General features: G+C 64.0%; 3 protein-coding genes across 9 annotated transcripts in view; 1 reads left to right on the top strand and 2 right to left on the bottom strand.

Annotated features, from left to right (window-relative positions):
• Positions 1–16: 16 nt before the first annotated feature.
• Positions 17–3,803, top strand: TRAPPC2L (trafficking protein particle complex subunit 2L). The gene is made up of 5 exons (XM_045076454.1): positions 17–102; positions 1,450–1,622; positions 2,376–2,463; positions 2,675–2,754; positions 3,592–3,803. Exons 1-5 carry the CDS (start codon positions 70–72, stop codon positions 3,635–3,637), a joined length of 420 nt encoding a protein of 139 aa, XP_044932389.1. The 5' UTR covers positions 17–69; the 3' UTR covers positions 3,638–3,803.
• PABPN1L (PABPN1 like, cytoplasmic) lies at positions 1,805–10,700 on the bottom strand. Its single transcript, XM_045076583.1, has 10 exons — positions 10,661–10,700; positions 9,715–10,124; positions 9,288–9,402; positions 8,321–8,442; positions 8,118–8,201; positions 7,639–7,781; positions 6,832–6,987; positions 5,385–6,238; positions 3,468–5,161; positions 1,805–3,342 (listed from the first exon to the last, which is right to left on the bottom strand). Exons 1-8 carry the CDS (start codon positions 10,698–10,700, stop codon positions 6,196–6,198), a joined length of 1,113 nt encoding a protein of 370 aa, XP_044932518.1. The 3' UTR covers positions 1,805–3,342; positions 3,468–5,161; positions 5,385–6,195.
• A 1,390-nt stretch (positions 10,701–12,090) lies between these two features.
• CBFA2T3 (CBFA2/RUNX1 partner transcriptional co-repressor 3) overlaps positions 12,091–21,678 on the bottom strand; it is a 79,973-nt gene continuing 70,385 nt past the window's right edge. For 6 of the 7 annotated variants that reach the window (XM_045076449.1, XM_045076447.1, XM_004753806.3 and 3 more), the window contains 4 exons: positions 21,132–21,330; positions 20,706–20,774; positions 19,193–19,383; positions 12,091–17,775 (listed from right to left, as the gene is read on the bottom strand). In XM_045076449.1, coding sequence (XP_044932384.1) covers positions 17,476–17,775; positions 19,193–19,383; positions 20,706–20,774; positions 21,132–21,330 — 759 coding nt within the window. In that variant the 3' untranslated portion in view covers positions 12,091–17,475. Of the gene's footprint in view, positions 17,776–19,192; positions 19,384–20,705; positions 20,775–21,043; positions 21,331–21,678 lie in introns of those variants that run through there. The other variant, XM_045076453.1, reaches the window with a different exon arrangement.

Genomic DNA, 21,678 nt, shown 5'->3' on the forward strand with positions numbered 1-21,678 from the left:
GCGGGGCGGGGCCGGGGCGGCCGCGTGACTCGCGGCGGGGTCACGTGACGCGGCCGCCGGGCCTCCAAGATGGCGGTGTGCGTGGCGGTCATCGCTAAGGAGGTGCGTGCGCGGGCGGCCGCCGAGGGGCCGGGGGCGGCCCGGGGACCCCCGCTCTGGCCCCCGCCTCCCGCCTGCCCCGAGGACTCCGCCGCGCCGAGGTGGGGACGGTGCGGGGGGCGTGGGATCCGCCCGGGCCGCGTCTGCCGCGGCTGGAGGGTCAGCCCCGGGCGAGCACAGCGCCCCGGACCCCGCTTGCGCCGCCGCCGTCCGTCCGCGGGCCGCGCTGGGTCCCGCTCCCCAGCCTGGCTGTCCGCTCGTGCGCGTCCGGCCGCGTCGTCGCCCGCCCCGCGGCGAACGGCCTCCTCTCCGCGCAGCGGCCGCGGTGCCGTTCTGAAGCCGCAGCGTGGCCCGGCCCGGCCCCGGGTCTCCCCAGTGGCTCCCCTGGCCTTAGGGCAGCGTCGGGATAGCTCAGTCGCCCCATCCCCTCCTCCCCTAACCAGCCGCTCGGCCCAGTGGGATTCCGGCAGCTCCTGCGACGGGCTCTGCTTTCTCTGGGCCCGTGCGCTTGGGAACCCGCTGCCGCCGCCTTAGCTGGCCACCGTGGGGGTCATTTCCTCCAGAGAGCTGTGTCGGAACCCTCAGCTTGAGCTGGGCGGCCATGCGCACGGTTCCCTGCAGCACACAGCGTCGGTGTCCGGTGTCTTCTCTAAGACCAGGCCCGTGGGGCGGGCCTTACAGAAGTTCTTCAAGGGCCTCTTCTGCCGTATTGGCACGTGACGTTATTTATTTGGTGGGTTTGTGGACTGTCCATTAGCTCAGGGACAGCATCGTGTTTATGGTGTCTGTGTAGCACCAGGTACGGGACAGAATCCGTGAATGGGGCATGTGGGAGACCTGGGAAGACCCTACTGACCCCTGGCGTTAGGGTGGAAAGAACTGGCCATGCAGAGATGAAGGGAAGTCGGAGCTGAGCCTGGACGAGCTTTAGTGAGGGCAGAGCAGTGCCTGTGCCGAGGTGAAGGCGTCGCAGTAGGCACAGATGGGGGATGGTCAGTATTTACCGGCCGGGTGGAGAGCACATGCGAGGACTGGGCCCTGCGCAGAAGCTGAGTGACTGTTCCAGCCGCAGGGTTGCTGTCACACTGTGCTCAAACCCACTGTTGCTGCCCACCAGGGATGCCCCGTGCAGGCAAGAGGTAAACCTCCAGCGTAGACTGAGTTCCCCAGAGACACCCCTGTAGCAGCTTGGAGGAGTAAGCCATAGGTTTTAGAGAATGAGAGTGTGTCCCCCTGTGGCTAACGGGCTCTTGGCCAGTCCCCCGTCCTGAGTGTGCTGAGGCCTCATCCTTGAGGCCTGTGACCCAGGGTGGTTTCTCGGCACCTCAGTCCTGGCATCCTTTCTTGCAGAACTACCCTCTTTACATCCGCAGCAGCCCCACGGAGAATGAGCTGAAATTCCACTACATGGTACACACGTCCCTAGATGTGGTGGACGAGAAGATCTCTGCCATGGGGAAGGCCTTGGTGGACCAGAGGGAGCTCTACCTGGGCCTGCTGTACCCCACGGAGGACCACAAGGTGTATCCTTCATACCTGGTGGGGCGCCTGCGGGCAGGCGGTCTCCCCCAGCAGGGTTCCATATTTGGAGATCCCGCCTCTCGTTTTGAAGGGCACTTAGGATCAGGTGACCTTGAAAGACGCAATATCGCTTAGAAAGAAAGAGCTTTACCCAACAGGAAATTAGGGTTCCTTGAGACCAATGAAGACTTCACGCCATTTTTTACTTTATTTGGGGGATAATGTGGGAGAAACTGGGCATGAATTCCTTGGAGAAGTGTGGCAGTCTGCACACTGAAGAACCGGGCCTCTCCGCTTCCATTCCCGTGAGGATGGCTTTCTAGGCTCTGTCTTCTGGGCCACCGCTTCTGAGGAGGGACAGTTCTGTCACCAGGCCCAGCCCACAGGCCACCATCACAGCTTGACCAGTCCCTGGGGGTAAGTGGCACGAAACCCATGGAGTGCAAAGACAGCTCCATGAGTAGAATTGTCGCTTGCCCTCCGGGACATCTGCCCGAGAGCCGCTGTTCTATCGGATAAAGTGGGATTTCGTGGCGTGGGTGCCTTAGGCAGGGTCCCGTGGGGTCCTCCTGGTATTGTGGGACAGGTCCAGCCTGGGGTCTTTGTATGGTGTCCTGTTTTTCCAAAGCGGCCTTGGAGCCAGGCAGGGGCTGTGCACAGATGGCCCTTGGCTCATACCGTCTCCGGGTGATGCCGTGTCTTGTACTGTCGCAGAGTCCTTGTGAGAAACGCATGTTCCCTAACCAGCTCTGCAGGTACGGCTATGTGACCAACTCCAAGGTAAAGTTCGTCATGGTGGTGGATTCGTCCAACACGGCGCTGCGGGACAACGAGATCCGCAGTGTGAGTGTGGGGGGGTCTGCGGGACGAGACCCGCAGTGGGAGTGTGGGGGTCTGCCGGACAGCGAGATCCACGGCGTAAGTGGGGGGTCTGCGGCCGTGCCTGGGCTGGCGCGCGCCTTCTCTTTCCCACTTTGTTTTCAAATGCTGAGAAGTCGGGACAGTCGCAGCAGCCATGTGTACCGTGAACCGACACCGTTGGCTCTTGTCGCAGATGTTCCGGAAGCTGCACAGTTCGTACACGGACGTGATGTGCAACCCCTTCTACAACCCCGGGGACCGCATTCAGTCCCGGTGAGCCGATTGCGGTGCAGCCCCTCCCTGCGGAGAGCCGCAGTTACCAGCATGCGGGAGGGAAGGTCTGTGTCCGTGCTGGGCATCGTGTCTCTAAGCAGTGACGCTGACGCAGCAGAACCCTGTTTTTCCAGTAAACTCTTACGTGGGTGTCCGACATATAAAACAGACGAGGACTGGGTGCAGGGCACACACCTTGCCCTCTTGGTTTCCCAGGTGTGCCCAGTCAGTCCCAGGGCCCCCACGGAACCCAGTAGGGGCCCAGGCGTGTTACCGGACCTTTGTGAGAAAATGCCCTCTTGTCTTTGGTGCTGCACTTGGGGGGTTAGGGAACCGGATCATAGGGGTCTTGCACGTGGTCCTCTGAGAGATGCAGGCATGACGGGGGACTCCACAGAGATCTTACAAGGAAGCATTGGTGCGCATGCTCCGAATCTGCTCCCGGGAATCCCCTACATTCCTAAACGTGGTTCCCAAGGGGCTCCTCCGAGCCAGCAGATGAGAGGATCCTGCATGGCCCAGCGCGGGGTCACCCCTGCCCGTGGCACCTGCCCTCAGCCAGGACTTGGTCTCAGTTCATCCTGGGTCCTGGGTGAGAGAAGCAGGTGTTGGTCTCTCCTGTGTCTCCCAGACTGCCCGGCTAAGGGACAGCCGCCACCCCCTTCCCCTCCCTGGAGAGCCAGCCCCAGCGGGACTGCGGGAACGGCACAGACCTAGCCTCCCCCTGCCGGGGTGGCGGGACACTGGCCTCGCAGCCCAGAAGTACGTGACTGCGGAGGGCTTGTCCTGGTCCTGGGTCCCTGGTGGGGCTGCTCTGATGGCTGTTTCTCTCCGCAGGGCCTTCGATAGCATGGTGACATCCATGATGGTCCAGGTGTGCTGAGTGACAGCCCTGCCGCTGTCGTGGGGGAGAGGCCCTGGGGACATGACTGTATCATTGTGCGGACATCCGTGATCGCTTGCCTGTTTCTGGGCCTCACAGACGTGCTGCTGCTGGGGGCACGGTCTCCGGCGTGCTGCGTGCAGACTAAATGTCCTCTGGGATCGGATTTGGCGTTTTCCTTGTGTCAGTGGAGGATTTAGCTGGAGGGGGTGGCACGGGGCACTTGAGGCACCGCACAGCTCGGGGAGGGGCAGGGAGGGCGGTGGGAGGCCCACGGCGCTTCGGCCCTGAAGATGCTGCCGCTGCAGGGGGAGCTGACGGAGGTGCAGGGAGACTTGGGGTGGGCTGTGCTCGGAGGCTGACCTGGCGGGGAGGTGTGGCAGGCCTCCGTGGCCAGAGCCAGGTCTAGACCCCCGCCCAGCCCACACACCTCCCCCTGCACAGAGGGGCCTGCCTGGGTCTGGTTTTGCGCCGGGCCTCGGGAGGCCCCCCTCACAGAGCCCGGGAGCTTTGACGTGGGTTGTCAGGTGCCACCGGCTCTGAGGGCGGAGCAAGCAAGCCCCAGAGGCCTCTTTCTCGGTTGGGGCCTGGCTGGGTTAGAGGAGTCCCCGCTCACTTGCTGCCCTGGCAGGCCCCTGAGCTGGGAGGGGAGGGTCCCATTGGGGACGGAGCTGAAGGTGACTGGATTCCTGCACTCTGCTTCCCCAGAGGCCTGTCCGGCCAAGTGCACGTGACTGTGCCTTCCTGGTTGGCCCGGCTCTCGTGCCCTTAGTCGCTTGTTGAGCACCCTGGCTTTGGGTCACGGGCCCCAAGACAGCTTCGAGTCCCTCCCTCCCCTCCTCAGTGCGCCAGAGAAGGTGACAGGAGGGAGGCAGCTGGGGGCCCCCTGGGCAGCGGGGAAGGCGGTCTGCGTCTGGGTGGAAGCCAGACACCTTCGCATCGTCTGCCCTTCCTGCCGGCGGAGCACAGGACTCGTGCTCGCAGGTCGGAAGCAGAGGGAGAACTCAGTCAGCAGCGGGTATTAAACCCAAGTTCCCGGACCCCCCCCCCCCCCCCCCACCGCAGGTGGACCGGGAGGCCTAGCGGAGGGCTGAGGCACCGACCGGTGGGCACTGGTTCTCGTGCCAGCCGTGCCCTCTCGGCCACGCTCCGTAGTATTTGCTCCCGTCTGCGTAGTGGCCGCGGGCAGCCGCACGTTGCCGGCTTGCTTCCCTGCTGAGAGCGCTACAGTTGCTGTTGGCTACAGGTGACTGACGGAAGATAGTTCCGCTTCTCCGTACCCACCACGGGGGTCATCACGGCACGTGAGCGGATGGCACTGGAGATACTTGGATGGGGACTCGGCCAGCAGGCGGAGTCCCCGGCCTTCGTCGTTTCCTTCTGCGTCCTGGATGTGATGGCTGACGCTAGGGCAGCCCCCTCGAACGCATGAGGACGAGCTTTCTCTCCTACAGATGGGGAGCAGAAAGCCAGAGGGAACGTGGGTTTTGCTCACCGGGGCCTGGTCTTCTTACAGTCAGCATCCTGTAGAGGAAGATAAAGTGAACCGCTGTGTTGTGGAAGGCCCCGCTATTCGGGTCTTTCCGTAGGTGCAGCCAGATGAGCCCTTAATCCTACTCTGCAGTCAGGCTTTCTGTCCCGTGGTTGCGGGGCATCCCCATTTTAAGCCTGAGAGAAGCAGGGCTCAGAGGTAACGAGCTGGCCCACACACCGCCCGTGGAACCGTCCGATGGGGGCTTCCTGTCACCTTCAAGCACTCTGCCTTGAGGCCAGCCTCCTTGGGGGCCACCGCCTGCCCGTCCCCGCAGCCAGGAGCTGGGCCGCGCCCGGTCAGTCCGTCGTGCTGGGGTTGCTTGGGAGATGGTTCCCTGTCCTTCCCTCTGCTCCGGACCAGACAGGGAGCCTGTGTGTCTCGGCCTTCTCCAGGCACAGCCACGTGAGTCCCCTCAGCAGGTCTCACCTCTTGGAGCCCTCACCACCCGTGCGGCTCCCGGGTCAGGAGTGTTCCTCATCCCCTCTCCGTCTTGGTCTGTTTCGGCCCGAAATCCAAGGGAGAGGAGGAGCTCCTAGGTCACTCCGCAGAGCGGCCACACAGAAGGGGTCAGGAAACACTCTGAAAAGGAACCCGACGCGGGGTGGGGAGACTGCCCACAGGACCTTGCAGAAAGGCCAGCATGCACGGTGAGTGCCTCAAGATGGAAGCAAATCCCCCCTCACCAAGGAGGGGAGAAGCTCCTGGGTGCTTAGCGGGCAGGAACCCGTGTCTCCTGCTTGGTGCCACACAAGCTCCAGCCTAGGGGACTCTGTCCCGTGCATGTGCCTCCTCTGCACCGCCCTGACAGCACGCCGCCCAGGGCCACCCCGGGCTCTGCCCTGACAGCCCCGCCTTCCTGCCTTCTCATGGGTGCGCACATGTGCGTGAGCCACAAGCGGTACTCCCAGGTTCTGGAGGCCAGAGTCGAATCCAGGGGTCATCAGGGCCGACTCCTCCAGGCTGGTCTGAGGGGGTATGTGGTTCAGGCCTCCGCAGCTTTGGACAGCCACCCGGGTTCCTTGGCTCAGATGCAGCCCTGCAACCCCCGGCCCGTCGCCGCAGCCTCTCTGGGGGCATGTGTCTCATTAGATTTTGGGCCCACCCAGGTGACCCAGCATGATCCTGACCTCCTCCCAAATAAGGTCCCATTCGCAGGTTCTGGAAATTAGGGTATGGACCTTTTCTCGCAGGGGAATCCTCCACCCCACTCAAGGGCAGACCTGACCCCAGATCATGGGGGTTATGAAGCTGGTCTGAGAGAGGATGCCAGAGACCAATGCGGTGGAGAGCCAAGGGGTGGCCAGTCCCCCTGACCCCACCTGTGGACCCCTGGTGGTTGGCAGCCGGGGGCAGCTCTGTCCCTGGGGTCAGGAATAGGTAGGTAGGGCAACCAGGTGAGAGGCTTTAGAAGAGCCCAGTGAGGGCTGGTTGGCAGTTAGTTACCTAGTTCCAGAGTTTCCTCGCCCAGCCCTGCACTGGGAAGGAGCACGTACTGCCCCTTCAGGGGGGATGTGGGTTGTGCCTGCCTCAGAGCCCCGGCAGTCGGAGTGCCCAGCATGGGGACCTCCCTTCTGCCCTCTGAACTTCTGACCAGGGCCAGGCTGCGGCCAGGCGCCCAAGGTGCGTGCCCTCCCACAGGGCCTCATGCTGGGTCACTCACCGTGGGGGGGGGGGCAGCACCGACCACGCAGGCCACCAGGCCTGGGCTGGACACGCAGTTAACCCCGGGCTCCCCACGGAGCAGGGGGCTGGCTCCTGGCTGGGAAGTTGGGCAGGGCCCAGTCTGGGACCCATCACCGGCCTTTCACGGTCAGGCCTGCACCCGATGAAGAGGCGAATAAAGGGGAGGCCTGCTGTCATGAGCTTTTAAAAAACTATTCAGATGTAATCTTACGCTTACCGTCAAGATATGTTTCTATTTTTCTTAAAAAGACTTGGACAGCTCCAGGCCGACTCGGCGCAACCTGCCCGAAGCGTTACCCGGTGCCTTCCGCAGCCCGGAGCGGCGCAGGACACCGCCCCCCACCCCGCCGCCCCCAGCCCGACCTCCACCTCCAGCCCCGGCCCCACCCCCACCCCACGGTGCCCGGCTCCACGCACGACCCGTGGCTCGGGCTGGGGCGCCGCGGAGTGAGTCCCGGGGAGCGCAGCTGTGGACCCCGGACCCACCGCGGCCGCGCTCAAAACCGCACCCGCCCTTCTGCCCTGCGGACACCTCGGAGAGAGCTTCCACCGCCCCAGCGGGGAGAAACGGGGCCCCGCCCCCCGGCCCCCCCCCCCCCCCCCCCCCCCCCCCGAGTCCGCACAGGCCCGGGCCCCGCCCCCCGGTTCCGCCTTCGCGATCTGAAGCCGGTCCCGCCCCGGACGCCGCTGCGCGGGAGAGTCCGCCTCCGGCGCCTGGGTGTCCTCGGAAGCCCCCGCGGTCCGTGGGGCGGGTCCCCGGCAAACTGGCCCTTTTGGGCAGCACCTGGCGCCGCAGGCGGACTCCCTCGGAGACACCTGCTCTCCTTCCCTCTTCCGCAGCGCGGCAGAGCCCAGGGCTAAAGCTGCCTCCAGGAAGACTTCTTGGATTTCTTCGCTGGGGGCTCCCAGGCAGGTGCGCTGCGGGTACTGCAGCGGTAATTACGACCCGCAGCTCCTGGGCATGGAGCTCTGGGGCGTCAGACCCTAACCTGTTTCCAACCTTCCCAGAATTCCCACTCACACCTGAACTGTCCAGCCGCAGACAGGGGCGGGTGATGTGCCCCTGTGGGCCCAGCATCCCCCAGGGGTCCAGCTGGGGAAGGGAGCCCCCAGCACCCCCTCCCCGCCCGTGCCCCATCCAGTGGAGACCCGCTGGGCCCTGAGCACAGACACTGGGGACTTGGAGAAGGATCGTGGCCTCCCTGAGCCCGAATTTCCTGCCTCCTCAGGGAGTCAGAGGTTCATGTGGTTTAGGGAACACACCTTGATCACTCGGCCGAGGACGAAGGTCTCATCGAGCCCCACGGCGGCCTGGGCTGAGCTCTTGGTATCCAACTCTATGCATAGCTGGGGCGGATGGACAGAGCGAGTGGGAGTCACCCCAGGATGTCCGGGCTCTGTAGTACCCCAGGGCGCTTGGGCCCCCGGAGGTCTCCTCCCAGAGCCCCCCCTCTGCTCCCCACTACCTGGCTGGCACTGACCCCTTGGGGTGTCCGGAGAACTTGGCACACAGGATGGTGATCCGGCGGACCTCCTCGCGGGGGCTGAAGTAGGCTACCAGCTCCTCTGCTGTGCCCCCGTAGTCCACCTGCCACAGGTATGGACTCCCGGTGTGGAGGGGCCTCTGCAGAAGCCTTGTCCCCCTCCCCCCCAGGGGCTCCCACCGCAAGTTTTCTTAGTAAAGAGGTGGAAGTGGCTGCCACAGTCTCGGTTCCCTACCCCTGCTGTGGGTGGACTGGAGACAGACGTGTGCTCTCCATGTGGGAGATGACCCCCTAAGTTCATCTGGCCTGCCCAGATAACGTGGGCCTTTTTAAAGTGGGGTTTGTGGCCACAGTGATTGGCCAGCTGGAGACTTCCCATGGAATGGTTTCTGTCAGGACACCAGAATGCCTGAGGACACAGGCCCCATGTTCCATCCTGGGCAGCCCAACCCCAGTCAGGTCCTGTCCTCTGGCTTCTCCCCTCCTGGGCCTGTGGCTCCTTTCTTTAATCCTCAAGGCCAGGAGGAAGTGGCCAACTCTGGACACCCACGGCAGGGGCCCCATCTTGCCCCTGCCCGGACTCACATTGCCCGCATGGAGGGACCTGTGGTCCAACTCCACCTTCTCCATGGGGGTCCAGGGGCACAGGCAACCTACAGAGAGGGACCTCAGGATAGGGGTCTCACTGTAGGCATGGGCTCCAGGCAGGTGCTAAGGGCAGACACCTCACGTTCACGGCTTACTTCTCGCTCCTTGGGGAAGAGGCTTACCCCCAGGGACTGTTCTGAAGGGCTAACCGCACCCCGGCCCCTCCCCGTGGACTGGCACCGAGCCCCCAGCAGCTGCAGCCCACCCAGATGCACTGTGGGGCAAGGGGCTCAGAGCCAAGTGCCCAAGGACTCGTGGCCGACCCACCAGGGAAGGTGGCAGCCGGGCCACCGGCTCTTACCTGCCTCGGGGCTCAGCAGCTGCGGGGCCACTGCGGCCCCTGTGCCCCGGGCGTCTCCGGCCCTTGGGTCTGCTCCATGGCTCACAGTTTGAGTTTGATGGCCTCTAGCTCCTGCCTGCACGACCCCGGGTTGAGCCCGAGGCATGACGGCCCCTAGGCTCCTCTTGAGGGAGGGAGGGGGAACAGGCCTGACCCTGTCTGTCCTCAGGGTCTGGCTCCAAGGGGACATGCCGGGAGGACCAGGAAGGCCGTGTGGGCTGAGGCCCTGCCTTCCTCCCTGGCCTTGCAGGGGTGGACGTACCCATGACCCTCTTCGGGGTCACGAACAGTGGCCTGGAAAAGGGTCAGGGCTGCAGCCATCGGTGCCTCTGATCTGTGAAGCACCTGACGCCCCTGCCAGGGTCGCTGGGCCCCCCGTGGACGTTACCTGGTCAGGCTTGGGGCGCTCAGCCAGGTCCTCCCCGCTCCAGAGAGACAGGAGGGAGCCCGCCTTTTCATCTTCCTGGTCTTCCTCCGCTTCCCCTGGCTCCTCCTCCCTCCTGTCCCCACCCCCTGACCCCAGAGCGGGCTTCCGGGCTCCCCGGTCCTGGGCCTCAGGGTCCCTGGAAAGGCTTTGCAGCCAGGCCTCAGTAGGGGGTGGGAAGAGAGTGTGGCCGCGGCAACACGCCACGTGGGTGGCGGCTGGCGGCCTCCCTTGCCCGCCTGGCTCTGCGCCAGCACCTGCCCTCCCCCAGGGCTTTAAGCGCCTCCCCAGGCCAGCTGCTCCCACTAGAGCGCTTAAAAGGCTTCCCACGGGGCTGACCGCCAGCCCCGGCTTCTGGGCCCTTCCCCGTCTTCCTCACCCAGGAGGAACCCCCAGGGCGCCGGGAGGCAGGGCTGGGCAGGTCTGCACTGCGTGATCTCTGCCACGCTCCGCGCCACACCTGCTCAGGGGCCGACACGGGTGGGACGACACGGGCAGAAGCGGCTTCCTAAGTGCGCACAAGCAGCGAGGACGGCACTGGGGTGAGGACGGGCCTCCTGGAAGAGACGGGCTGCCCTAGAGGGACTGGTCAGGCAGAGCTGGGGCAGAGGACGGTGTGGGCAGAGGGACCAGCGTGAGCAAAGGCCTGGCAGGGGGTGAGGGCAGGGCGTGTGCCACAGGAGGTCGGAGGCCCATGGTGTGCACAGGGCAGGGCCCCGTCCCGGCTCCTGCTACGCCGACGGATACCCCACCGACGCCCCTCTCGCGCCCTCACTCTGGACCCGATGGCAGGGGGGAGCCGGAGTCCTTCCCTGACTACAGGTCGTAAACGTCGAGTCAGGTGCAGACCTGTGATGGACACTGGAGGCCCAAAGGCCGCTTGGCTTCCGGGCTGGCCTCTGGTCCTCACTTGTCACCTCTGGAGGGCGGCTGTGGGCCCGTGTCCCCATGTGCCCTGGCCTCCCATCTGTCTTCGCTGGAGTGACTGCTCTGGCTGGCCTCAGCCTGCCTCGGCCTCAGTGGGGCTCCTGCTTCGTGTTTATGGGGGACTCCTCTGGGCATATCTGCTCACCCTGGCCCAGAGCCCCCCACCCCAGGCCATAGTTGGTAGGTCCACGCTGGGCTCATTGGAGTCTCTTCCCTGGGGACTTGAACTGTGGGGAGCTGCGTCTTACATGATGCTGGCCTGCGGGCCCTGGACCCAGGACAGACTCTCTCCGCAACGGGGCAGAGGGCGTGGGAGCGCTTGTCGCTGCTGCACTGTCTCCAGGAGCTCCCTGCTGCCACACTGCCTCCATTCCAGAGGCCACACAGCCACGCACACTGACGGTGGGCGCAACCTCTGCGCCGCCGCCTCCGGGAAGCCTCCCTCATTGCTCCTCCTTCCGCCAGGACCCCCCTCAGTCTCCCCGGGCAGGTCATGGTGCCTCAAGGGCAGCATCTGTGTCTGCACTGAGGACAGGGCCTTGGCCCAAGGCTGGCTGGTGAGGATGGAAGTACAGCCATTCTGAAACACGAGGCCGCCGGGTCTTCTGCCTCCTGGGGGTCCGAGGCCCCGGGGAGGGCCTGCAGCCCGGGCCCTTCCCTCCACTTCCACGTGGGAGGCGGAACACCACGGTGGCTGTGTCCGAGCCAAGAGCCGGCTGGACTCAGGCTGGGCCCCCCGCCAGCCTCCGTCTGAGCTCAGATCTCTGCAATGGAAAAACGCCGTCAGCCTGCTCTCTGCTGGGACGGCTGACACACCAGGCCCAGCTGGGGCTCCCGCCAGCCGCCTGGCGGGGGTACAGACTCGCCCCCACGCTGGCCTTTCCAATGACACCTTTCAAAATACATCATGTTCCAAGCCTGGGCCCAAGTATTAATAACAGCCTTTCCTCCCAGGGGCTGCCAGCACACCAGGAATGCCAAGCCCTGGGCATCCGAATCTGGCTAGGACCTGCCCTGGGAGCCGGGACACTCTGGCCGCGACACCCTGGCTCCTTGGGGTCAAGGTGTCCCTTCCCTCAGTGTCCTCCCTTGGGAGGGTCTTGGGGAAGGTGCCGGGCACAGCCACAAGCCTGGGTGTCCCCGGGGCCCAAGGTCATCCAGATCACCTTGAGGACCCAGATCTTGGAAGTTCACTCTGCTCGGCAAGAGCACAGGAGGCTGTGGGTGAACTGAGCCAGGGTGTCCGTCACCACGCACACCCCAACTTACGTCACCCATCTGTCCAGCACCCCCATGGGGCAGGGCCTTGTCTCTTGCCTGGGACCGGGAGAGCCCTCCTACAGAGACGGTGAGCGGCCCCACGAGATGCGGCTTCCCTGCGGTCACCAGGAACCAAGGAGAGGCACAGCCCCGTGATGGCAAACGTTAGCTTTATTACATGACACAGATAATGGGTGTGACCTGAATCCGGACGTCCCACAGCACCCAGGCCAAACACACACATCAGGGGACACGCGACGGGGACGGCATGCCATGGGTCCCATAGCACTGAGGAAGACCCGTCACAGGAAAATGGAAAACGGACCAACACTCGCTCCAACTCCTTCCGGGGAGTTTAAAAAAAAAAAAAAAAAAAAGCGGGAAAATCCATCCAACCCCACGAGCCTGTTCCCAGGACCTGACACCCTGGAGGCCAGCCTGGCTGGGCCCCCTCATCCTGGTGGACAGCAAGGGTGTCCATGGCCTCTGTCCTACAAAGACGGGCTCCAATTTGAGTCCGGACATTGTTTCACAAGGCGTCTTTGGGGTGGGACTCCGAGAGCCAGTCAAGTTGAAACAAAAGGCATAGAAAGCATGCAAAATGGAGTTTTCCAGAACTGTGGGGGCTCAGACAGGTGCCGTGGCAGACGCTGGGCTCCCCAGGCCTTAACCGTGAGTGGGTTGATGGACGAGCAGATACGTAGCCCTGGCCCTGTGCCTCATGCTCTTTCTCCTCCAGTCCTGCCCGCGGGACCATCATCTGGGGGCCTTGCTCCCAGCCCCATTTTGGAAAATATCCCATGTGGCGTGAAGCCTGGGGCTAGGAAGTGCTGTGCCTCCAGTGTCCCAGAGAACATCCCCCGCCATTCAGCTTGGGCGGGGGCTGTCCCTGCAGCTCTCTGGAGCTCTGAGGGGCTCCTTTCCAGAGTCTGCCGGCCCAGGATGGAAGACGGGAGCGGGAAAGAGGCGCAGCAAGCCATGCACGCCCAGGTAGGGGGTTCCGGGGCACTGGTCTCTTTCTCCCCGCCCCCCTCCCTTCCTGAGGACACCTCCTCCAGGCAGTGAGCCTTGGAGACAAGGACAGGACACCCACAATGTTGGGGTCTTGCCAGGGAATGTGCTCACCCTGACTGGTGGCCCTGGTCACGGGGCCCCCGAGCAGGTGTGTGGGCCATCTCCCAATGAGTGCTCCTGGCCCGTGGCCACCACACTTGCCAAGCGGTCTCAGACTGGCCAAACCTGTTGCTAGGACATCGGTCCAGTCTCTTCACAATGCCCGGAGCAGGCTTGGACCAATGGTTGAGGAGCTGGGGGAGGCCAGTTGAGTTCACAGGCAGATTCCTTTAGGGCAGTTGAGGTCATGGAAACATCCAAATTGCCCTTGTAGTTTTGGAACACTGCAGGATTAGGTGATGCTACTCTGGGTTCAAGGGATGGAGAGGCGGACACGATGGATGGACTGAGGCATAGTTGTGTGGGTTAGATTGGAGAACAGACGGACGTATATGCGTCTGGTGTGTATTGGGGTGGGTGGTGGGCAGACAGGTGATTAGGAGAAAGTCTGAATGGGGGACAGTGGAATCACGTGGCAGCTGAGATAGAATGACGGACGGACAGAGCACTGGGTGGGTGTTTGGCTGAATGCGCAGGTTGGGGAGTGTGAACGGATGAGTGGATGGCTGGACAGACGGGCAGATGGATGTGTGGACGGATGGATGGACAGGTGGACGGATGGGTCAGTCCATGGGTGGGTGGGGGAGTGAGTGGACGGACGGCCGGAGAGATGACTGGTCAGAAGGGTTAGCTGACGTAATAAAAGAACTGAGGAACAACTGGAGTCTGGCTGGGGGATGCGCAGCATAACGGCCAGCCGCGCCGGCTACAGCAGGCTAGAACCTGCAGGACAGCCGGGTAACAGTGAAGGGCCTTTGGTGTCGTTTTGAAGATATGTTTGAGAAAACCGGCAAACAGAAATTTGGGATCTCTTTCTACCACGTCACTGAGATGAAAGCAAACCAATACCTCCTAGCCCCTGGCCTGTCCGGCTCCCTCTGCTGCTGAACCTCTAGAAACCCTGATGAGTGGCTCCCCCGTGGAGCGCCTGCGGCAGCCCCTGGCCTGGGCATCTGCCTCCGCTCATCCCGCCCCTGACGCTCCTGGACCTGCGAGACTGACTCCCAGCTCTCCTCTTTGCCCTGGGAACACCCACAGCTTCCCTTTGGTTGTGATGAGCTGTCGGGATGGGGACCCTCTATTCTGGTGGAGTCTGGGGTAGGCCAGCCTGTTCACACGTGGAGTAGGAGGCACTCATCTTTGCAGGGACACCCCCCCCAAGACACCACCTGGGGATGGTGACATGTCCTAACGGGTCCACGGCAAGATGGGAAACGGAGGTAGAGGAGCAGGTGGGAACGTGGAGGGTCAAACACGGGAGGTGGGAGGGCCTGGGGGGCCGTCCCCTTCTCGCTGCCCGCCCCCGCCCCATCTGCGCACTGTATGCGCCTGGGCTTGGGGCGAGGGAGCTCTGGCTGCTGCCTGGCTGCGGTAGCCTGGGGCTCAGAATGGGAGCCCTCTGAGCTTGATTTAGGGGGAGGGAGGCTCCGTGAGCACCAGCGTCTCCCTGAAGTTTTGGGTCACCTGTGTGTCTAACCCTGGCGCTGGCTGGCGGGAAGGAGACTGGCCAGCGGTTTACAAGCTCAGGAGGTAGCAGGGCACGAGGGTCTCTGAGCAGAGAGCAGACCCCTCTTTGCGTGAGAAAGGCAGGCGCACACTCCAGCCCGTCTCCTAAAGGCAGAAACTCTGCCACAGCCCCTCCCCAAAGTTATTGATTCTGTGTTTGGTGCTGCTGTGAGGTCTTTGGCCCAATGGGGCCTGAGCACATGACGGACAGGAACACCAGCTCCCACAACCTGGACCAGCCCCAGTCCCTGGGTGGGAGGCACTGCAGGCATTGGCAGACACAGAGCTTCCCGGGACAGCTCTCCGTGGCTGGCGCCAAGCCTCAGCTTCCTCCCCGCAGGCCGCCTGCCCCAGCCGCTCAGCCCGCAGGGGCTCCACTGTTGGCCTGGCCTGCGGCCTGCGGTCGGCTCTCCATGCTGGGCTCCTGCAGCCCGGGACACGGGTGGGGGAACAACACTGGGAAGACGGGCTTGAGAGGGACCTGTTCCCAACAGCGACGGGGGGGAGGGGCTGCCCCATCTCAGACCCCCGGCCAGCTGACACACTACACTCCCTGGTGCACCTGCTTGACCCTGAGGGGGGCCTTGTGAGGAGCGGGGACACAGGCTGGCAGCGCAAGCCAGCGGGCCCCGGGGGAGGGCTCCTGCACGCCTCGCCTCGGACCTGTGGCCTCAGCCTAGTCCTGACGTCAGGGACTTGGATCATCGGGGCCTCAGACCTGCTCACCCAGACCCCCCGGTTACCCAGGGCAGATGCACTCTGGACACAACCTTGGGGAACAGCGTCCAAAAGCACCTGCCTCCAAGGTACACCAACCACACGGCTGTTTTCATAGGTTCGGCGCTTGCCAGAGGGAAAGACGGAAGCCTGGACGCACGGCAGGCGTGTCCAGAGTCTCATCGAGAGCCCAAATCCCACACCAGTCCTTGCTTTTCCGAAACCCATGGAAGTGGACCTTTGACAGGTGCCTGGCCCCATGGCTCGAGCCCAGGGACATTTCCGGAGGAAAGGTAGGCCTGTCTCGACTTTGAGACTCAGGCTCACCATCAGGCAGGACTTGGGAAGTCCCCGGGCTGCGGCTCCTGGACGGAACCTGTCTTCCCAGGACCGCACGATGAACTCCTACAGCTCTGGGAGAGATCACGGCGATCGCACAAACCCACTGCTCCCCACAGGACCACAGTTCTGATTTCTTTGAAAATCTATTTTCTGAGCTTTCTGTGCTCCGGCGGTTTCTCTGTTTTTATTTGGCAAACAACCCTTCTCTGTTATCACCACCATGAACATCATGATTTGGACCTCTTCGAAAACTATATACATTCACATTAGCATATACTAGGACTTCCTGCCTCTCGGCGGGGCCCCCAAGAGCCCCAGTTTCAGTAGCTGGTCACTCCCCGTACTGCGGTCCTGGGAACCCCTCCCAGAGATGCAAGAGAACGCCAGACCGCGAGCCGAGCCACCGCGGGTCCTCCCACGGAGTCCCCGCGAGGGCTTCCCTACTCTCTCACGTCCTCTGTGAGAGGGTCGGGGCAGCTGAGTGGGGTGAGGAGACGGGGCTGGGGGCCCCGCAGCGGCACAGAAACGCGGGGCTCCCTGCGGCCAACCCAGCCTCCAGCAGGCCGGCGAGGGCATCCTGGTTTGCAGCTTTCCTTCCGTTTCTGCGACAGCGTGCAGAGCAGAGTGGGGGCAGCAGACCCCGGGCCGGGGTGGCGGCGGGCAGCCTCGTGGGGCGTGAGGGCAGGGAGAGGAGGAGAGGCGGCGAAGCAGCGTTTCCAAGGCCCAGAGGCCGCCTCCTCGAGCTTCCAGAAGCAGTCAAGGATCAACCCAAAAGATTGTCACAGTTTTGTTTCAGAGTTATTCTCTCCTGGGAAGGACACGTTAGCGCTTTCCCACACGTGGAAAAATGCAGCGTGATGAAGATTCACGGAGGGCAGTGGGCAGGGCGCCCTCCATGGCAGAGAAACCCAAGGGACCTCTCGTTGAGCGAAGCCCTCCAGACCCGCGGTCCTCACACTCCAGACACGGAGGCAACGCAAGAGAACGGGCGACACCTGAACAAGTCCGAGAGTAGAGTAAAACCGTGGACAAAATACTTTGGCAGTGACGAAACCATTTTGGATTTTGATGTCTTGTGTTTGCTTTTTGGGTTTCCTTTGGAGCAGAGGTGTGTCCGGCGTCCTTGGCTAGCTAGCTGGCAAGGTAGCTTACAGGAATGGTTCCTTTCCTTTTTTTTGTTTTTAAAAAAAACTTTTTGGATTTCTACTTAAAGCCAAAGAGTTTAACGTTAAAGGAAAAAAAACTCTGAAAAATGTTTCTTGAGTTGGAAATGGGAATCATTCTTACCGTCTTCACCGCGTCGGCCCCACGCCCCTGGAAGAGCTCCTGGCCACGGCAGCTCCGACCTCCTGCTGGAACATGTCCATGTTCTGTTTCCCTTTTTAATCACGGAGGGGACAAAAGCCCGTTTCCTTAGTCTACCTCTCAGTAGGTCTATTCCACAAAACCCCCCAAAATCCTTCATTGAAAATATAAGCCACCAAACAGGTTTCATCTTCAAGAGAAAGTGTACAAGGGTCACAGAGACAGAGACACGGGGAGTGCGAGTGGGCGGCGGCTGGGCCGCTCTGTCGCAGGGGGGTCTCTGAGGACACGCGGTCGTGCTGAGACCGCCAGGTTGCTGAGGAAGTTGCGTTGATGCAGTCTTTGTTGGTTCTGTTTTCTTTTGGAGAGAAGCAGTAGCAGCAGTGGCTCCCAGGGCCGGGGGACGGGGGGCGCCCGGGGCCGGGCGGGGCCAGAGGGCTCGGCATCCATGGGCCGCAGCCGGCTTGGGGGGCCGTGGGCAGGGGCGGGGACGGGTCAGCGGGGCGCGGCGTCCAGGGGCCCCGGCGGGCCAGGCGAGCCGGGGCGAGAGGGCCCCGCAGAGCTGGCCTCGCTGGGGCTGGCGGCGCCCGCGGGCAGGCAGGGGCCCAAGTTGGCCGTGGCGTCGGGCGGTGTGGGCCCCGGGTCGGCCACGGCGGCCACGGGGCCCTGCAGGCTCTGGCCGCACACGTGGTGGTGCTTCTCCCAGTCCCGGTGCTGGCAAAAGGCGCCGCAGTAGCGCGCCGCGTTGCAGCCGCTGCACGTCTCGCTAGCCTTGCGTCCGCAGTTCCAGCAGCTCTGCGGGGGGGGGGGACACAGTCAGGGGGTGGCTACGGGGCGGACGCTGGGCCCCGTCCACCCAGGTGCTTGGCCTGGCCGATAGGGGTGGCACACGCCGCAAACACATGCACTTGGTCCGGCCACGGCATCCCAGAGCGAGAAGAGGACAGCCCTGACCAGTGACTCGCAGCAGCTCGTGGGTGGCCTTCAGCGGCCACAGCCATGACCACGGCCACCTGGCTAGGCCATTCTGGGGATCGGGCTCGCACTACTGAGGCACCCAATTCCAGCCAGCTGCGGTCAGGTTCACGTGGCATTTACAGGACTGTGGGTCCTCAGGAGGGAAGGCAGTCACACCCTGTCCTCTCTTCCAGGAAGCCCTCCCGGGTTAGCTGGACTCCAACCCCAGAACATGGCGCCCTGGCTGGGAAAAGACTGCCAGGCTCCAGTGTGGGGTCACGGCCAGGCCTGCCCCAGGCCACCGGGCATCTGCTCCCTTTCTGTGGGATGAGCAGTAACTTCAGGCGTGCATGTGAGCAAAAGGTGGGCAGGGATACCAGCAGGGACCCGAGCTGGCAGCCAGGCCGAGGGTCGGGGAGCCCATGCCTGCCCCAGGAGGAAGGCCCAGCATCTAGTCAGCCCCCAGAGCCTCTTAGGCTTGCTCTGCTCGGCCACACCATCCTCACTTGGCCCGGCGTGCCCCTGCCTGTGTCCTCACCACCCCTTCCTCGTGGGGGCACTGCTCCCCCAGGTCCCTGCCTGGCTTGCTCTCCCCTCCTCCAGCAGTCTGCTCACACATCCCTGCCCCGGCCCCGAGCGGTCTGCCTGTTCTACCCGCCTGCTCCTCCCGAGCTCGGTGTCTGCGGAAGCAGCCGCTGCAGACACACGAGCTGACCCTCGGGGCCTGTCCACGCACACACACACACACCAGGCCTCTAGAGGTGGGTCCCTTCCAAAGGGCAGTTCCAGGAGCCCCCTGAGCAAGCTGTCTCCCTTCCCCTGACTCCTCTGACACGAGAGCTCTTTCTGGACAAAGACAAGAGGCAACCGGCCCTTGCTCTGCTGGACCCTCCCCCCAGCCCCTGATGCCCCTGTACAAGCAGGATGCTGGCGCTCATGCCCCTGCTGGGCACATGCGTGGGTGGCAGCCGGGGAGGCGCTCTGTGTGCACCTGTGGTTTCCACCCACCTGGCACCCCTGCTGTCACCATTAGCCGGAGCACAGGCGTCGGCCGGCCTGGGTTTGAATCCTGGCCCACGAGGCCTCGGGTGTGGCCTAGAGCAAGCCACCTAGCCCTGGAGCCCTCAGTGTCCGCACCCACACGATGGGGAGCCCCAGCTGCCCAAGGTCGTGAGGCTGGGAGGTGACCCGGTGAGGGTTCGGGGCCTGGACCTGGAGGCTGGGGCCGGGGTGGGGGGCCGGCGGGCAGCCGTACCTCGCTGGAGTCCTCCTGTTGGTTGACGACGGTCAGGGCGTCCTCCGAGGCCTGCCGCCGGGCTTCAGCCAAGGCGCGCTCCATCTTGGCGCGCTCTGTGCTGATGAGCTCGTGGGCCTTCCGCTCGGCGTCCGACACGGCTTTCTGCAGCTCGGACATGGCCTGCCGCTTCACTTCATTCACCGCCTCCTCTGCAAACGACACGCGGGCTGTCGACACGCGGCCGGGCCCCGCCGGCCTCCTCGCGTCGCGTGCACCTGCGACCGGGCACGCGTGTGGCAGACTGGTGTGCGGGCGTCTCCCAAGCCTGGCCCTTCGCTGCTGTTCCCAAACCTCAGTGTGTGGTGGCACTGTCCTGGGGGGTGTGGCCAAGTCCGCCCTGATGTGGACCCCGTGAGCATGAGAGGAGGAACCCTGGGACCTCGGAGCCCGTGAGCTCCACGGGACGCTGATGCTGCCGGTGCCGGCACCCACCTCGAGAACCAGAGCTATACAGTTCTGCCCCTGACGGTCTGCTTCTCCTGGGCCGTGCTGAAGCAGTCCAGGGTCGCCCCCTCTAGGGCTCTGCATTGCGGTCACCCACCCATGCCGCCTCTGGCCTGCTCCCGCCTGAAGATAAGCCGGCCTGGGGCTGCGGCGTGAGCTCAGCTGTCTGGCTGAGCCCAGAATGTGTTTGGGTTTCACGGTGCTCTCCAGCCTTGGCAACCACCCACGGCCGCTCAGGCCTGCCTCAGCGTACCTGGCATTGCTCCTCCTGCGGTGGGTGCGGGGATGCGGGTAGGGGTGACCAGGGCTCAAGGGGCCTTCTGTGCGAGCCTTTGCACGCCGGGCGTGGCCGGCTGCCGGCGGAGCTCCCGAGAGCTGCCCGCCCCCAGGGTACCCCGGGAGTGCCGTGCAGCTGTCGCCAAGGGTCTCCCGGGGACAGACGGAGGCAGAGGGGAAGGCCGAGGGACACGAGGACCCCCCTCACTGTCCAGGCCTGGGCCTCCGCCATCTCGTCCCAGGCAGCTGCTACCCGTCTGTGGCCCCTCGGTCTGAGTCTGGGGAGGGATGCTGCCCTCTCTCCGCTCTCTAGAGTCTGAGACTCTCCCTCTGCCTTACACTTCTCCTCGAATCCACCCATGAACCAAAGCATCTCAGGGACCCTGCTGCTTCTCTCCCCGGGCGCCCCCCAAGGGAGCCCCCGTCCCCCTCTTTTTTTCTCAAGCTGCCCACTGGCTCCTACTTCTACCTGGCCCTCCCCACAGTGTGTCCCCATGTGCAGGGAGTGTCCCCGGCCACGGGACTCTGTGCCACACCCAGAAGGCCACAGGCACCCCAGCTCTTTGTCTCCGCCACGTGTGTCTGTGCACACGCGTGTGTGTGCAAGACCCAGGGACCAAGTCGGTTCTGCTGAGCGGCCTGAAAACGGCAGGTCGCCACCGTCCTACACTGAACACTGAGTGCGCCCTGAGCCTTACCGCAGGGCACGGAGGGCACGCCGGGTGCCCCCCTGCCCCTCCCCCGCACTCACCAGCCTTCCTCCATATGTCCTCGGGCATGTAGCCAGAGAGGCTCCGAGGCATGAACTCCCGGTGGGCGTCTGCAACACAGAGATGCGCGCTTCACACACAGAAGGGGCAACACCCAGCCGGGTAAGGGGAACACAGTGTGTGTCCCTGCGGGGGTCTCCTGGCACGCCCCTGGGTCGGAACCCTGTACCCACTGCCGGGGGGGTGGGGTGGGCAAGGCACTGCCAGGAAGGAGGAACCTCGGGGGCCCCTTGGCCTCGGCTGGGACCTGGGCCTCGCTCGGTTTCCGCGGTCACCTGCCCTGAGTCAGGGCTTCCGGGGCTTTGGGCTGTATCCTTACACTGCAGTGCCAGAACGGCGGTGCTGGTCTCCGTCCTCGACGCCGCTGCCGTGCAACCCTGCCCCCCGTGGTGCCCCCTCGCACGCACCTAGCGGAGACCCCTGTGCACCCGGGGAGCTGTTGAGGGCCCGGGCGGGGGCAGGCGCGGGGCGCTTCTTGGCGTCTTCACTGTCGCTGCAGCGCCGGACCCAGTGGCTGAGCTCCTCCCGGTCTGCTTCTTGGCACTGGCGCAGCACCGTCAGCGAGCGCCGTGTCTTCTCGGCCATGTCCATGATGCAGTTCAGAAGCTGTGGGCGGGCAGGTGGGGGCAGGGAGCGTGTGGGGCTGGGGGGCTGCTCTGCGGGGGACGGCCACGGAACTTCTCCTACGCCCTGGGCCTGGGCCAGCCCGCCGGCCACGAGGGCCCGCCACAGTGCGCTCAGCGCCATGGTGTGAAAACTGCCTCCCGCTGCCTGGGCACCAGGCCTGGGGTGGGGGGTGACGGCCGGATTCTCCATCTGGGGCCGTTCTTTCAATGCTCCAAGGGGTGCTCTGCCGGGGGAGAGCAGATGGGCCAGAGCTGCTCTGGGAACCACACCTGCCGGGGCTCCGTCCCACAAAGGAAGCAGGGGAGGGATGACCCTGAACACAGAGTG

This window comes from Mustela putorius, unplaced genomic scaffold (genome assembly GCF_011764305.1).
Source record: "Mustela putorius furo isolate JIRA1106 unplaced genomic scaffold, ASM1176430v1.1 tig00000174_pilon_pilon_pilon, whole genome shotgun sequence".
Classification (NCBI taxonomy): Eukaryota; Metazoa; Chordata; class Mammalia; order Carnivora; family Mustelidae; genus Mustela; species Mustela putorius.